We start from the raw sequence: 17,607 nt of genomic DNA, 5'->3' as shown, positions 1-17,607 counted from the left end.
GTAGACGGGCGGGGCCCCGGCGCAGACGGGCAGCTCCAGAGGTTCTACCAGCAGCTCGGTCCTCATCCTCCGGTCAACTCTCAGCAGCACGGGTCACGGAGCCATCCTCCACCGCGCCGATCCCGCTACCCAGGCAATCTCGTCTCCTGCTCCTCCAGCGCGGCCGCCTTCCTCCTCCCGGTCGATCTGACTGCCCCTCTCCTCCGTCCCAACTGCTTCTCTCCTCCGGTCCTGACTGACTGCCCCTCTCCTCCCGTCCTGACTGACTGCTCCTCTCCCATGCCCTCTCCGTTCTGCCTGCACTTGCCCTGGGGCTCTTCTCTGGTGCTCGTCCCTAGCTCCGCCCCTTTTTTGCTGTCCGCCGGTTCTCTCGAAGGGTTAGGTTCCAATAGGTTCTGCACGTTCTGTCGACCTTGACGTCAGTCCGCTGGCTGGTCTCGCTGGCCGGTTCAGTTTGGTTGAATCTCATGTAGATTTATACAGGCTGGTCGACCTTACTCCGCCGTTTTCTGACGCGCAGCCTCCGGAGGGGCCGTTGTCATGACAACGCCGGTGCCGGCTGCCCGGCCGCGCAGGTGCTGTACCGTTATGCGCGACCGTGTGACCGGGCCGTCCCCCCTCTTCGCGCCCTGTCGGCGGTCGGCTGTTATGACCGCTTTTGGCCGCTGACGCCGCGCAGCTGTCGTGGCGGGTGTCTGTTTGAAGCAGTTTGCTTTTGTGCCGAAACGTTTGAAATGTTAGAACCGAGAAATACGCTGCTTGTAAGAGTTGTTGTTCAGCAGACGGGCGGCGATCCCGGATCTCGAATAACGGTACTAAGCCCGTTATGCCGCTCCGACACCCTTTTGACGATGTGGCCGGGCTAAAAATGGATGTTTTCGGTATCTCGGCGCGGTGGGGGACCTGGTGGCCAGATGGGACGCTGATCAGCCGTAGCGTCGTAGCCCGTGTTTGCAGCCAGGAACAGAACGGAATTGAAGTTAGAAAAAGGTCTCCGTTGCAGCCAATGATGCTATTTGCAAAAAATGATAGAAAATGTAACCGCATTAACGTTACATTTTGTATCCTCTTCTTTGAGTCGCGCCGCGGGGTTGAGTTGTAGTCTTATGTTGAGGTCCGTAAAATTGGCAAAATGTAACCGCCAGCGTTACAATAACATCAGGAGCATCATCCATCAAACCTGGCGGCCGAAAACATAAAGCAGACGTGTTCCCATTCCATGGAAGGTTATCTATGGTTTGTAAAACAGCACCTTCGTCAGCCAGCAGCTGACATGGGCAGAATGGCGGTCAGTTGGCACCGAGCGTAAAAGCCCCTCTCTCCAGCTCCGACAGAACTGAATCCGTCTCGCGGTGTGGCGGTACACCACCCCGACACTCACTCCCAGCCTCCAAATACACCGCGCACCCACCAAAGACCCCGGCGTCATCCCGCTAAAACACCCCGTCACTGAACGGACCGCTGAGCCCCTCAGACCTCCGCCGGCCGCTCGCCATATTTACAACTGAAAAAGCCATTGCTTGTCGGCAGTCAGCCGGCCAGCGCGCACGTCAGGGCCACGGCACAATACGGACCGGGCCGAGACGGGAGGGACAATAAAACACCCAATCCTCGCCCGGCACATGGCGCTGGTTAGGCGCGCGTCTCGGTCCGACCGTGACTCAGTGGGCCGAGACGGGACGGGGTGCCACTCCGAGTCGGCGGCCCGCTCCCTGACTCAGCAGTCAGCAGCAGTGCCGAATTCGAGCCGACGGCCCGCCCCAAACTCAAACACGCCGAATGCGCCGCAGGGCCCGCCAGGGTAGCCAGGAGAAGGTGGTGAGTCAGATCATCGGTGGACGGAGCCTCATCCATTCCTCATGAACGCCTCCGCCGCCTGCCGTCCGCCGGTCTCTCAGACCTCAACCCCAGCGCTCACCACCCTCAGCCGTCCCCAGCACGGGCCGACGGGGGGGGGGCCTGCGGGGGCGGTGATGGCTCGGAGGGGGACGTGCGCCGTGCAGCCGTACCCGTGCCGTTCACGCCACTGATGCCCACATTGGCCATACGCGGGATACCGTAATGGCGAGACACGATTCTCGGCACGATTGGGTGTCGATGAATCACTAATGACGGCCCGGTAAGGCGCGAGCCGGCCGGGCCGGGACGGTTACTCAGCCGCCGGAGCGGGGGAGGGACCGCGCTGACGGCCGACTGTCGGACAGGTCACCTCACTGCGCAGACAGGGCCTCAGTCGCCTCCCTCTCCGCAGATAAAAGACCAAGGTGGCCAGTGCAGTGGGAGGAGTACCTAGGTAAGGCGACTGACTGTCAAATTGTCACCTCACTCTCTCGATAATATCAGTGACCGGTGGGACGTCAGACGTGTTCTGAGGCGACGGCTGGCGGTCAGGCAGGTCCCTTCACTCTCCAGAAACGGCATCGATGACCGGTGGGAGGAGCACTGGGCGGACTGACTGATCGGGGGCAGTGTCCGACAGTTACATTCTTCTACAGACAAAGCCTCTGTTACCCCCTATCCAGAGACCTCAGTGACCGATGGACTGCCGGCCTCCGCTTGGTGCTGCATCACCAGAACACCTCTCTGATGAAGTTCATCAATCAATCTCTGACACCATCTCAGAGTATCCTGCCTGAACCTCAAAGCGACTGCACCTTCATCGCCCACTCTTCGCTCTTTGCCGCAGACCGAACACGGTCTCGCCTTTCGGCCCGGGTCGGCCCTGCACGGGTCAGCCTGGTCCTGTCCACACCCGCCCAGAGCACCGCCTGCACCGCCGCCGAGTGTAACACAACTCCCCGGCATCCAGCCTCGTTACACGTGACCCGCAGGTCAGCCGGCCGGCGATCAGCTGACCCGAACACCACCAGGTCACTGGGTCAGAACGAGTTTGACATTTTTTCGGCAAACGCCACACAATCTCCGAAAGTGCTGTAAAATGAGTGTCACCACCGCGTTGACCAGGTAAATTAGAGCCGCTCAGCGGCCCCGCGACGCGCGCTGCTGCCCCGCCGACCTGTCACCAGTCTGTGTCGGGCCGACACGGTACACGATGTTGACGGGCGTGTCCGGTCGTGTCCCGACATCGGCATCCAGTCGGCGACCATTCCGTCAGCCGAGGGAACGGGCACGGATAACCCGTGTTGGCGGGACGGGTGACATCGCACGGTGCATTACGACCGCGTAAGTTAGGGGACGTCGGCAATTTCCTTACCGTCAACGTAAGACAGGCAATGGAGCTGAAATTATGGGCGCTGCAGCTGACGATAGGACTTTGCCACGATGCAATGTTCCGAACTCCGATTGACCCAACATTAATGATGCGATAGTTGATTCCAACCGCTATCGAAACCCGGAAGAGTTTCGGTATGAATGGTAAATGATTGTAAAATAGGGTGGTAGTAATGATCAAGACAATTAGAGTGACGGATGATTGACCTATGGCTAATTGATACAAATGTGAGCCGCGTATGGTATGTTTAAAAACGTCATAAACAAGTCGTGATTACCACGTTACGAATGACAAATCAAACATGCATGATGTTTTGAAGTGGGGAGAACAGTGTTCCCTGAATGAAATATGAAATAGCCTGTTTGGAGGAACTACAACATTTCCATCCTCGTAGCAGTGCTTGAATGACTCACTGAGCCCATTTATTTAGCCAATTATTACGAGCGAGCGAGCGCAGCGAGCGAAGTGAGTCTTTTCAATATAACGGAAAAATCTCAGTATGAGCGGCCCGGCCCGGCCCGGCCCGGCCCGGCCCGGCCCGGCCCGGCCCGGCCCGGCCTGTAACGCTTTTGAGAGGCTTATATCTCAGCAACCGCTGGACCGATTGGCCTGCAGTCTTTTTTGTTGGGTAGCCCCATCCCTTCTACCCCGTAATTGACTACTTTTGATACATCTCAGTGACCGCCGTGGCACGTGCCACGTGAAAAGTCAAGGGTGTTCAAGCAGTTTTGCAAAAGTAATGATTTTGAGAGGCCCATATCTCAGCAGCGGCTTGAGCGATTGTCTTGCGGTCATTTTTATAGGGTAGCTGCATCCCTTCTTCCAAAGGTCGGATACTTTTCATCTATGTGAGTGACCCCCACTGCACGTGCAAAATACAACAATAAGAGGTGCCAAATTTGTTCCCATTTCAGTAGCTCGGTAATTACTGGGGCGATTTCGCTGAAACTTGGCATACAGGTAGGCACCCACCAGGCAATGCATTCCCATGTGTTGCGGTTAGGGTGCTACTGCACGTGCGCACGTGCAGGGGGCGTTTCCAGATCTCGAGAACGGCTGGGCCGATTGCGCTCAAATTTGGTACACGGTTGGGGACCAGTTAGTAGGGTGCCGTGCAAAAGTCATTTTGGACCCCGTTTGCACGTGCGCACGTGCAGAATGCCGCTTCCAGATCTCAGGAACGGCTGGGCCGATTGCGTTCAAATTTGGCACACCGCTAGCGACCGGTTAGAAGGATGCTTTGCACAAGCCCGTTGGAAGCACCCTCTCGCCCTTCCGCACGTGCAGGGCTCACTATCTCGCTCGCTCGTTCTTCGCCCAAAAGGCGTTTTACTGGTTTAGACACATAAGTGTCTTATATCCCGACAGACGTGCAAAGACATGTGCCGCCTTTTCAACCGGCGCGTCACGAATTCATCAGCCGATAGACCGACCACCGCTGTGACCTGGTGCGGGGAACGGGGAGCAGTGCCATACCGGCCCACGGCGGCTGCACAGTGCACAGAGAACAGTGCCCAGTGCACAGCATGCCGCTGTGACAATGCCACCGCACGTGCCGTGAACGAGGCGGGGGCGGAGCGGGGATTCGCGGGGGAGGAGAGGCGAGGGAGAGGGAGGAGAGGGAAAGGAGAGGAGGAGAGGGATTGGCGGTCAAGGCGGCTCGATGACGCCCGGTGGCGGCTCAGTCAGCTGTGAGATGTCGGTAATGTTCGCACCATGACCGGGCAACTCTGCAGTACTGGCGCAGTAATCTCACCACACCGGACAACACTGGCCAGCCTGCCGCACAGCCGAACCAATGGCAATAATCGCTGGTCTCACAGAGATAAGGACCAAGCGCCGGCACTGAAGGCCACCCGAACTGGCAGCAAACGGCCCGCAAATGAGATCCGTTTCAGGCCAGTCCCGCGCTTAAAAATCCGCAGAATAAAAGTAGGAAATCATTTATCGGCGAAGGCGCCTGGCAACCCGACCTCAAGGAACCGGTATCGATCACGTCATCACACAGTTCCAGCTGCCGACTCCGTGCGCGCGATGGCACGTCCCTGCTATTTATCTGGAAACATTTGGCCAGACGGCCGCGGCGTCCCCTCCCTCCGATCGGCGGAGATCGGCGCCCCCTCCCTCCGACTGCCAGAGATCGGTCGTGAGCGATGTCACCCTGCAGTGTGGCGTTCGTCTGATCACCGGCAGCGGTCCCGTTACCCCGGGCCGGGATGGGGAACCGCCTCCTACAGCACCAGATGCCTGCACTGAGCGTGAGTAGAAACAAACAGCGCGAATTGATTAGAACGAGCCATAGAGGTTCAATTGAGCTATAGGTTTGTGCCGTAACGTAATCATCCGGTAGAAGAAAGCTACTACATTACTGCATCTCCCTCGTTGCAAAAATGTTAGGATGCACCACAAAACTATTTGACATTTATAAATGTCGAAAACGATGGCAGGGGCAAAGACAAATGCGCGTGTGTGCGTTCTGTCAAGCAATAATCTGATAAGAGGACCGATTTACGAGATTGATCGAGAGACCACACAATTGGAAAAACAATCCTCCGACCGGTTTGATGCCTACGCAGTCTCGGAAAACAAATACACCCGACAAAAGATCATTAATTGCTGACACGATCTCAAAACGGCAATCATCTGATGTCATCGAAGTACAAAACACTCATCTATAGATCCAACAGTAATCGCCAATCGTCGACCACAATGGGACGGCAGAAACTCGTCTGCGGGAGGAATTATACGAGCCCATCTGATGGGCACGCGACGGAGAGCTCACTGGCCCGTGCAGGAGACAGATAGGGAACGGCGCGGGAACGAAAATGGACGCTGATAAGGCCGATTAAGGCCGAAAGAACGTGTGACTAAGCCGTCTTCTGTGTCTGATAGTGTTAAGCTCGTAAGGGCTAGCACGGTATTGAGCAAGCGGGGAGAAGGAGAACTATACTAAACGCGTAAGATATTACCAAAATTGTTTCTAATGAAATTTAAACAAAAAGTCTTAGCAACTTGCTGCCGGGGCCAGAAGGGTTCAGTGAATACATCAGAAGAATATTGTAATATCCAGTAAATTTTTAATGCATACTTGAATTACTCTAAATGAACATTTTCCGTTTAATTTATGACGTTCATTCTAAAAACTTCAGTCTGCATCTTAAATATGATTGAGACCAGTCTGGCGCTTCGATACACTCAAGCCAACATAAAACCAAAAAAGCTGAAGTTCATAAAGCAACTGTGATTTTTGGGCGACCATCGTCAACACTCAATCGCAGAGTAGAATAGTCACGAAGCCGATCAAGTGGGCTACATCTCAGGGGTTTGCACCTACCAGAAGCGCCAGCAGCAGCAGCCAGCGGGGCGTCATCTTCAGAGTGCGCGCTGTCCTGTCGCACCTCACACCATGCCCCGGGCACGACCTGCCCATGTGCCACCACCGCCGCCGACTGTTCGACCGAGCGACCTGCACCTGAGCGCGCCGGCCGACCGACCGAACCGGCCGCCGACGGCGACCCGGGCGCCCCTGGCGGCCGAACGTCGAACTACCAACGGTTACCGTGCTACTGCCCGAGACGGCGTTGCAGTCTCCGAAATCGTGACGGAAGAAAAGGTCGCCGCTTGGTTCCGGAGCCAGGGTACACGCCAGCGAGCTGAAACGTGACCTTGTTGGAAAATGCAGTCCGCTTGTAAACACACGCAGAACAAGCCAGACACCGTTTCAGAGAGGTCACTTGTCAAAGAAACGCGCCAACTTCAGGGCTTCGGGAAAAGTGGATGGAAATCAGCGCGTGCAATATTCCATTTCGCATGCTGATGAGCTCAAAACCCGTCCGGCACATGTGTATGGAAACGCATAAAACGCGTATGATAGAGTGCAGCCATGTGCATGTGTGACGACTGCCATATCAAAATGATATGTAAATGATCGGGCCGATCTGCTGGATAAGGCGTATACGGTTCCGTGGAAGGTGGTCTCCCTGCCCGGCCATATAAGATCCAACCCCATATCAACCACAAAGCATTAATTTGGAGAATGAGGTATGCGATATCGAGACTCAAATAGGCAGATGCTTCTTTAATGAGTTAAGTTTTTGCAGTAAAATTTAAATAAGCATACCGCTGGCATCTCAAGTATGTAGGTATGCATGCCAATAGCCAAAGCAGCTGATGATTAGGATGACATTGGTCGGGACGGTCAAGCATTATGCATTTCATGTTTAAATAGTTCAGTGTTCAAAACTAAACTTGATCGCAGTAAGACGGTAATCAGGAAAATGCGCACATTTCGGGCCCAGAACCGTACCACTGCTATCGACCACGAGCTCGTCATGTTCAAAACATCCCAAACACGCGTGTTACGTGCCGCTGGCGGTATTGGCACGCCGATCAGGAATATGACGTCACAGCCTACTTCTCCCCTTAGCAACACACCAGTCGGGTTCACCTCCACACGTGAGCTCAGTTATTTGCCAAAGCCATCCTTCGTCTGTTCATCTAGCATCGGGCGTTCTCTGTCTCTCCCAGTGACCCGATTGGCGGCGATGACCCACTGAGGCACCAGGTCAGTCCCGCGGCCCTGCTCAGTAACCGGGTGCTGGAAGTTGGCTGATATAGTAGCTCGTCGGCGCAGCGCAATATGATGAAGACGCTCATCAATCATGTTGGAGCGTTATGAGACAAGTTGTGAAGAGATGGGCAGTCGGGAGTGGATTCACCGCTTCCCGGTAAAGTGAGGAGAACGGAACATTTAATATCCCTGAGATGGAAAGTTCATGCAAACTTCAAATAATGTAACGAACCTGGGAGTCGCTCTCAGAAACATTCAACAAACTGGAAAGTGGACGAAAAGCATTGCCCGAGTCAACATGTTACGAATCTGTTTCTGCTGGGCGTAAATGATATGTCTAGGTTTCACCATGGTGAAAGTGCACTTAGATTGGCTAGTTGTTTATCTCACCCGAAAAAAAAAACAGAAAGGGCAAATACTGCTGTCAGGCAGTGCCGTTTTTAAAAGGCCGGTTATCGTGAATGAAACACGAGACGAAAGGGGTGAAACACAGCTCTCCTATAGCTGACCGCGGGCTCCAATATCCACGGTAAAAAGTCCGCTGGTCACTGTGGTCGGTCAGTCAGCACTCCCGAGAATTCGAGAGCCGAGTGAGAGGTCAATGGCCTACGGGCTGACGTAGTAATGCACAATAACAAAGCCACAATCTACAGGCAGAGTAACAAAGCCACAATCTACTTATCGACAGATGCGCTCGATATTGAACGCAGTCGATATCAAAGCTCCGTCCCATGTGCGTGCCCTAGCTGAGTATATCAGCAGTACATTACTAGTCGTACATCCATCCCGGATCATCTATTTTGACACTAAACGACTCTGCAATCTGCATATTCCCGTCGGGCCGGCGCCCGGTGCCACAGGTCACTGAGGTCAACGCCCTCGGGTCAGCAGCGCTGATCAGGTCAGCGGAGCTCCGGGAAACATCTCCTGATTGAGGAGAAGGCTGATGGCTCCTGCATAATGCCGTCGGAAACGATGGGCTGTCACTGCGGCGATATGCGGCTCCGTCAACCCGCACCCTATCAGGCACAGGCGTAGAGTTACCGGTCGAGTTTTTACGGCGCGGGTCACGCGGGGTCAGCAGTGCGGTGTTGACGTTTGGGCCATCAACGGCACGCCGAGCTGCTAACAGGGCGACGCTCATAAACTGCAGTCAGATCAGGACGGCTCCAGTTTACGGGCACGTTTAGTGAGATCGTGAACGGTTACGGGACTATTTTGGGACGGCTCGTGCTCCGACGGCCCAGGCGGCGCGGTGATGAACTGGAGCTTCTAGTTCTGACCACTAGGTGTCAGGTCTGAGCCATTGGATGTGGTCCATGCACCTGGCCTGAGGGACTGGATACGTAACGCCGCATCGGTTATAGGTATACACCAAATACATGCATTCAACAAAGGCATCCCACAGAGCATTGCAGCGCTTAATCACCACCAAATGCTTATCAGCGTTACAGGCATTTTTCTTCTCCCCATAACCAAGCTTACGCGTGCCAACAAAGGTTCGATGCAATATAAGCGTCAATATAAATGTCGCGGGATAGGTGGCCGCAACTTGAGGAGGCGCCCAGGGCCTGTCGTTGTCGTCGATTTTTATGGCTAATCCCACCGAATGGTCTCCAGATAAGGAGCGTCTGACTCATGGGCTGAACTCACTGCATTGTTCCGACACTCCCAAATATGCCATGTGGTACGGAGTCGGGACATCATGGACTGCCGGCCCTCTCCCAGATAACCTGCCTGGCCCGCCGCGGCTGAGACATCGTCCGTCTTATTTAACGTGAGGTTTACAGAGCTGGGAATCGTCATTAGCGCCGGCCAAGGCAGCCTTGCGTCTGATTAATCGCTTCCCGGCAATCATTAGCAGTGGAGAGGGCAGGCATTTTGGTGATGAAGTAGCTCGCGGTCAGGAACGATCTAAAACCACGCCTCGCTTTCAGAACACGTTATGGCTTCTTTTAGAAACACTTCCCTTAAGTGCTCAAAGCCACTCAGGTGCTGTCCGTACCAAAATGCGGCCACTGAATCCCGTCTGGAGTTCTTGTCCCCCCTGTCCCCGACTCTCCAGCTCCCAGAGAAGGACCACCGAGCACCACAGCCTCGTCACGGCGGCACGAGCGGCGCCGTCACCTTCCGTGACTGCCGTGACACGGCGTCCCGTCACAGCGGCTCCAGCTGGGGAGCAGGTGGTCCGACAATGCCTTCCGCCGGTCCGGGACAGCCGGCCGACAGCACAATGGTGTCAGTGCACAGCAGGCGCCTCCCGGCTGGTGGAGAGGGGTGACTGGAGAGACGGGGAGCCGGCCGCCGACACCGTGACCCGTCAGTCGACCTGCTGTCACACCGTCCAATGTCAGTGGCGCCCCGTCCACTGTCCGCCACCGTTCAACATATGTATGTAACTCACAACGGAGAGATGTTTCATGCACGAGTTACAACGGCACTGAATGCCGTCCGTCCACTAACGTGGCTTCGAATGATCAGCGTCTCTATAGCGTAATCCAGGCACTCATTTCCATCTCTGTCGACTCACGACTGAGACCTTGATACGAGGAAGAATTTGCACCTTACGGTCATCAATACACATGCCGCAGACAAGGAAAGTCAATCATGTCAATTCTCCAACAGTGCGTCCTACGTCTCACTTCCATCAATGAGATGAGGGGAACTCCATCTAGGCTATGAAGCGTGCACGACACATCAGTCATGTCATCTCAGTATATCGGATCAGCTCCGATGTCCCAATCTACATCGCCTTCCTCTGACTCTCCTTTTGCATCACATCTCTCAGTTACCGGCCGTGACTCGGCCGCTCGCCTCTGCAGTGACTCTGCAGTGACTCTATCGGCGCTGACGGCCGGTCGGTGAGTCAGAGGTCGTGACCGGGACGCCGTCAGCGGCCTCCTGCTGATGTCAGCCGTCAAAGGACCGGCACGTGCTCCGTCAGCGGCCGCGCAAGGCCGGCGGGAACTCTGCCCTTCTCTCTGCTCCTGTTCCCTCCCCCTGATATTGAGATCGTTCAGCGTTCGAATCAGGGGAACGAAAGGATCGCTGGCTCACTCAGTATCGTCCGTTGTAGAATCGTCAGACTCAGCAGCATCCAGCCTGGTTAGATCAACTCCATGCCGGGTCCAGTCAGGCAAGATCGCGATAGGTAGTGTCAGATCTCCATTCCCCTCTGACTCTCTCAGTGCAGCAGTCTTCCATGAGCTAGCCCGTGTGTGGTTTGGGTGGCGGGCGGCGGGCGGCGGTGGGCGGCGGTATGGGATAGGAGAAGTCATTAGTTTGCATTAGGTGGCAGCGTTCGGATCGGCGCCGGCGAGTAAATAGGAGGCAGGCAGACCGGCAGAGGTCTCAGTCAGCCATTACTACCAGCCTGGCCAGACAGTCGTGCGCGGCACTGACAGCCCGCTAGTGGAGCCGTCACCGACTGAAACCAACCCGAGAGCGCTGATTAACGGGGTAACGCTATTATACATGCATGCCGATATGATTAATTAACAGTCTGACAGACGCGGAAATTTGCAATCATTCACGGTAATTGAGTTACCGAACAGCCTGTGAAAGTCTTCTAACGGTATATAGGCTCCATACTCCATAGTCCACACATGACGCCGGAGCTGTGAGGTTCAACTTTCACAGGTCTTCATACGGAAAGCCGACCGTATGCCACTCGTCCCAAGAGGCCGCTAGAGATGCACATTGGACAAAGGCGTGCTGAAGAGCACCACCTGCAAGGACCCGCCACTAGTGCCGTCCATTCTGTCCATTAGCTCATAATCATCACGATCCCCTTGTCTGTCATCCTGTTTCTCTAATCCTCACATCCCAAAACTCAGTCCTCAAATCCGCAGCCCAGTCCCCACCTCGCAGACTTCCCTATTTCGGCGACCATGTCGCCGCACAGTCCGTGAGCCGGCGCCTCGCCTCGGCCGACCGCCATAGGCCTCTGAATGGACCAAATCAAACGTCAGATCGACCGCATGCAAATCGGCCGCCGCGCTGAGACCGCATGAAGGCTGGCCGGGCGGGGTCGACGGGCGGCCGAGCTGTGAGGTCGTCGAGCGCCGCCCTGGACGCTCGGCCGCTCGGCGCCGTCTATAGGTACTGATTGGGCCGCTCGAGTACCGACAGGCTGACAAATTGTCGGCCACAGACAGAGGTGCAGGCACCGGTGGCATTGGGTACACGACTGGCGCTCACTGGACAGGGCGCGGTGGGCTGAGGGGAAGGATGCTGATTGCTGACGACTCTTTTGGATACATCATAATTGGTAGCCGGAATAAAACAGTTACGAGCCAGTTACAAATATCGATGCACAACGTATTTTTTTATCCGTATTAACGATGCAGGTCAGAAGTTAGTAAGCATGAATGCAGGCCGTGAAAATCAAGCCACAGAGAAACGATAGCTAACCAGTAAGCGACAATATCCAAGAGCTTGAAGCCACAGTGTTTCACTTCTCGCTGCCAGATAGTTACTTCCAGGGAGCACAGGGACCCTGTTGTTCCGCAGTCTACATTGCTGGCATTGCTCGAACGTCACCGTCTCATGTCGGCAAGCTGCTGCCGCTGCCATCGCCGGGATGCAGCCGCCTCAGCCAAGGTCACCGGGCGGGGGCGGGGGCGGGGGCGGGGGCGGCCGACCTCCGGGCCGCCGCCGGCGGTATGCAGGGGCACGGAGGAGGCTCGGTGCCCCCGCCCGGTCCCCCAACGGCTCACACTGGACGCAGAGCCATTGTGGAGCGACAGTGGCGAAGAGTTAACAAAAAGAGACAAGACGCTGATGACGGAAAGGAGAAACAAACAAACTGGTTAACATTTTGTTGCGAGTGCGGATTGCGGAACATTTTGATTTAACCCGCGACCTGGTGGGGGGGGGCTATTTTTTGCCCCCCCCCCCCCTCCAGACTTTTTGATATATCTCCAGAACCGCTGCGCCGATCGTCACCAAACTTTCAGTACCCTCCCGGACATCAATTTTACACATTGTGACCAAAAATTATTCCAAAAGCTATGATAGGTTGGCCGGAAATGACGTCAGAGTGACGTCATGTTCTGCCGTTTTCGACCCCAAAAAAGGGTTTCGCGGGAAGAGCTGTCAGGCCTATAGCTTTGCAAATACAGAAAAATGTTTAGGACATAAAAGCTGTAGAATTGACAGGGCTACAAAACTGCTATCTCGGATTTTTGAAATTTTTTTTTATTTTGACCCCCAAAAATCAAAAAATAGATTTTTGGGATATAATAGTCAAGAAATCCAAAAAGTTTTTTGAATTTCGCAAAAACCGGAATATATGTGATAGTCCTTACCGCCTTCCATCCACATACCAAATTTTAGATTGATACCTCTTTTTTTGGCGAATTTATAGCGAAAAAACTGTTCAAAATTGATGACGTCAAATTTTCAAACTCAATTTTTAGCAATTCTAGACCACGTAGTGCAAAACAAAGACCACCATTAGACTCCCCGTGACGAGCTGCATCGAATCGATACCCATTTTATGCAAAAATATCAACTTTGAAATTTGTCCTTTTTTGACCTGACCTTGACCTGACCTCCACCAGAAAGTGACCTAAACCGTACCTGATGGTCTTATAACCAACACCATTGGGTTGGAAATGAAAAACTGGCCATAAAACATGCATCGCACAACCTTAGTAAAGTTGGGTTCATGTGGTGACCCTTGGTGACCTTTGGTGACCTGACCTGTGACCTGACCTGGTATGACCAGTGACCTCTAATAGCAACATATGTACTAGACAACTGACGTCTTATCGCTGATTTTCGACAAAATGCGTTTTACTCGGTGTTATAGCGCTTTCCCTAGAAGCCCCGTGAACGGTGAAACATTTTATCTTTGACCTGACCTGTGACGTCATCGGTGACCCCGAGGTCAATGAAATTTGGTTTCCCTCGACAAATTTGACAGGGCTATCGAACGCCGTTTGAATTTTGCGGATCCGTCCAGTAGTTTCGGAGATACGAGGGGGGGGGCAAAAAATAGCCCCCCCCCACCAGGTCGCGTTATAAACAGACCCCACCAGGGCGCGGGTTAATACTGGGCTGACAAGCGATATAAACATCAAAAGTGCATTTCTTGCCTGATTCACTTACGGGGACATTTAACCCGCGAGTTGCTGGGGGGGGGGGCGTTAAACGCCCCCACTTTTTTCGCCGGGCCATAGCATAAAAACGGCGCGCCGCAGGCGCGCCAAATTTTGAGTACCTGTGGGGAATTGATTGAAGTTTATTGTGACAAAGTTTCAAAAAAATCGGTCGGAAAATTTTTGAGATATCGAGGTTTTAGTGACGTCATGATTTCTGAGTTTTGGACCAAAAACGGCATATGTTCAAAAAATCATATAAAATCACAGAATAGACATACAGACATGCCGTAAACGCCATTAGACTGCCAATACCATGATCAATCAAATGGCTGTCTTCGATTATTGATTATCTTTCCGCATTTTCCATAATCTTGAACTGAATCTTGGCAATTTTTCGTGACTACTTCACGACCATGATACATGAATTTCTTAAATTGAACTTTTTGAGCCAAACACGTACATCATCATCATCATCATCATAATTTATTTAGCATCGCATTGTGCGACAATTGATAACAATAAGTAATAACACAGTGTAACAAGTCAACTGCAGGGCGGTCAGTAGCAGGTGAGCAGCCTTAGTAGTCGCCGGGATGCCTCGCAACTGCCTTGTAAAACAAACTTCAAGCTGTCTTTCAGGCCATCTGGCATGCGAGGAGTCCGAACCCGGTCACTATCTACCGGACCACCAGCGGCAAGTTCCAGCACTTCTCTGAAGTCATTGTTCAGCATGCCGATTACCTGCATCACGAATGAGCCCTCCAGTTCACTGGGATTCAGGGTCAGCTTTGCCAGTGAAGTAATGAGGGCTTGCTGTAGACGGTGGCGGGTGCACATCGCAGATCTGAAGGTGCGTAAGATTTCACCTCTCAATTCCTCTTGGACTGTGGGAATACCTGAGGCGTCCATCAAGGCGTAGTGATGTGCAGAGCGCGGAAGTCCAAACGCAGCCTTCACGCAGCTGGCTTGCACTTTGTCTAAGTGTTCCACATCAGCCGAGCGCAAGGCAGCCGTGCCGCAGCCGAATATCAAAACAGGTAAGACCACCGTCTGCCATAAATACGCCTTGTCTGCGGGAGATAGGTTCTTGCTCAACATACCGGCGGGCGTGAGGCCATAAAAGGCGGCACGTGCTCGTTTTTCTCGCTGGTTAACATGACTGGCGGCTGATAGGCGAGAGTCCAGCACCACGCCAAGGTGCTCCGATTGTGACCTGGTCAGGAGCCGCTGGCCAGACAGTACCCATGACGGTGTACTTGCCAGGAGTTCTCCACCAAAGAGGACACAGTGACTCTTCGTTTTTTCTGGGTCAGGATGAACGAATTCAAGCCTCCATTCCTGTGCGAATTCTCCAACCAGGCCCAACAGCCCACCAAGATGCAGGGCGTTTGCAGACAGTAGGAGCAGATCGTCGGCATAGCACACAGCCGGAACGTGGTGCTGATACAGGTAGGCGCCACATCCATTCTCGTCCAACGCTGCCAGGAGAGGGTGCAGATACACATTGGCGAAGCTGGGAGAAAGGATGGCACCCTGCCTAGTGCCCCTCAGTACCGAGAAGGTCTCGGATATGGCTCCCCCGAATGCAACTCTCGCAGCAAGATTACGGTACCAGTGTACAATTAGAAGCCAGCTGTTGGTGCTCAAGTGGCTTGCAAGTCTGTAAAAAAGACCGTCGTGCCAAATTCTGTCAAAGCACTTGCGTGCGTCCAAATTGGCTGCATATACAGGAAGGCCTCTTCTAAGATTGAACTGGACCGTCTCCGCAGCGAGAAGAGAGGCCTCTGCTGTGCCCCGTCTGGCAATGAACCCAAATTGCAGGTCATGTGGAATGAACGACAAATGCAGCTCATCCAGTATTAGAAGCTCAAGCAGCTTTGAGATGCACGACGTAATAGAAACTGGTCTGTAACTGTCCAGACAGTGTGGGTCCAGGTGAGTCTTCTTCAGCAGTGGTACTATCATGCTCTCTGTAAAGGAAGCTGGGACAGTGCACGTAGACAAACATCTAGACAGCAGGCGTGCCAAGAAAGATAATAGCATAGGTGTACAACCAAACAGAAGATGTTCAGCTGTCACGCCGTCAAGACCGGGCTTCTTTCCGCGATGAAGACGGCGCAAGAGAGCGGCCACCTCAGCTGCTGACACAGTGCGGTAGCAGACTACAGAGCGAGCGGCTTCCACACGGGACTCAACGGCATCGGCGATGAACTTCTGTTCGTCGCTTAGCTGATCGCGACCGTCCTGATGCACCACCTGGAAATGAGCGCGGAAATCGTCGGCACTGCGTTCGGAGACGGCCGGGAGTCCACCCCGCCGGGCCAGCTGAACGCGACGCCAGAAGGCAGATTGATTCCTGTCGCGGCGTAACACACGAAGAAGTTTCGCTTCTTGCTCGATGTGATGGGCTGCTGCTTTACAACGAGCTCGGCGATACGACCGCCTCGCCTCACAATAGCAGTCTCGGACGGCTCCTGCGTTGGGCCGGCCGCAGTGGATCCAGAGACGGTGCCAGAATCGTGAACGATTCCGAGCGGCTGCAGCACTAGAAGACCACCATGACTTGGGCGGGAGACGTGGTTTGGAGCAGCCAGAGACGCGGGCTGCAGCGTGCAGGCAGCGTGAGATAGCTCCATCCAGCGCATCTAAGGAGTCGCCGCATTCCGGAAGGCTGGCAGTGAGCAGCTCGTCAAGGGTTGATTTATACATCTTGACCTTCTCCGTGCAGCTCCAATCTAGAATATCGGAACGCTGCATAACACTGAAAGTACTATGAGCGGGAAGGCTCAAGCTTACCGGAGCAGGGACGACCAGCTGGCAGATTAACGGCAAATGCGGACTCAAATTATTCTGGTCTGGTGGCAAGATGCTGCAGTCTAGCATATGAGGTATGAGGGAACATGGCACAGCGATGTGATCAATGTGGGTGCGGTGACCTGCACGGGAGTAGGTAAAATCAACAGATTGGACGAATTCAAATTCAGCCACTTCGAGGTCATGATGGTCCAAAAGGTCTTGCATCACTATACTGTGCTGAGTGAAGCCATGAAGACGGTGCCACCCTGAGGGCCGTACTTCTCGAGCCAGTGGACATAACGCGCAGTTGAAGTCGCCAAGAAGTATGGTGGGAGCACTGGGTTGAAGAGAGGATATAAGGGCGTCTAGTTTCCCAGTTACAGCAGCGTATTCTTCTGCATTATCACCAGATCCATCCCAGTAGGGCATGTAGCACCCAATAACGCTGAGGAGGGGAAGCCCGGCGAGCAGCACAGTGACTCCACAAAGCCGTGCATCGCTGCAGTCAATAGCACGGAAGCTGAGCTCCGAACCGCGCCGGCAAATAAGAGCCACGCCACCCCGTGGGCGACCCTCCCTGACACGGGGCGGTAACTCCATTGCAAACTGTTGCTCATAGAAATAATCGTCAGGATCCAGAGATCCTATAACACAAGACAGGTAAGTCCCCTCGGCTCGAGACAACCACACTTCTGACAGGAACAGGATGTCACATTCTGGCAGCAGCTGATCAACGATATAGTGCGCCGCAGATAGGAATCCCTCACAGTTATAGGTGCCTAGCGTTAGGCTGCGACCAGCGCCCGGCGTCAGACTGCGACCAGCGCCCGGCGTCAGGCTGCGACCAGCGCCCGGCGTCAGGCTGCGACCAGCGCCCGGCGTCAGGTTGCGACCAGCGCCCG

At 54.1% G+C, this 17,607-nt stretch overlaps 1 protein-coding gene across 2 annotated transcripts in view; it reads right to left on the bottom strand.

Annotated features, from left to right (window-relative positions):
* LOC122365781 (thrombospondin type-1 domain-containing protein 4-like) overlaps window positions 1–17,607 on the bottom strand; it is a 110,115-nt gene that overhangs the window by 48,134 nt on the left and 44,374 nt on the right. The window contains exon 1 of one of the 2 annotated variants that reach the window (XM_043337313.1): window positions 6,567–6,692. The exons of the other annotated variant lie outside the window; for it this stretch is intronic. Within the exon in view, the coding sequence (XP_043193248.1) occupies window positions 6,567–6,662 (96 nt within the window). The 5' untranslated portion in view covers window positions 6,663–6,692. Of the gene's footprint in view, window positions 1–6,566; window positions 6,693–17,607 lie in introns of those variants that run through there. 2 annotated transcript variants of the gene reach the window in all.

Source organism: Amphibalanus amphitrite, unplaced genomic scaffold (assembly GCF_019059575.1).
Source record: "Amphibalanus amphitrite isolate SeventyFive unplaced genomic scaffold, NRLGWU_Aamphi_draft 000763F_arrow, whole genome shotgun sequence".
NCBI classification, from domain to species: Eukaryota; Metazoa; Arthropoda; class Thecostraca; order Balanomorpha; family Balanidae; genus Amphibalanus; species Amphibalanus amphitrite.
This window is presented reverse-complemented; position numbering and strand designations above follow the sequence as displayed.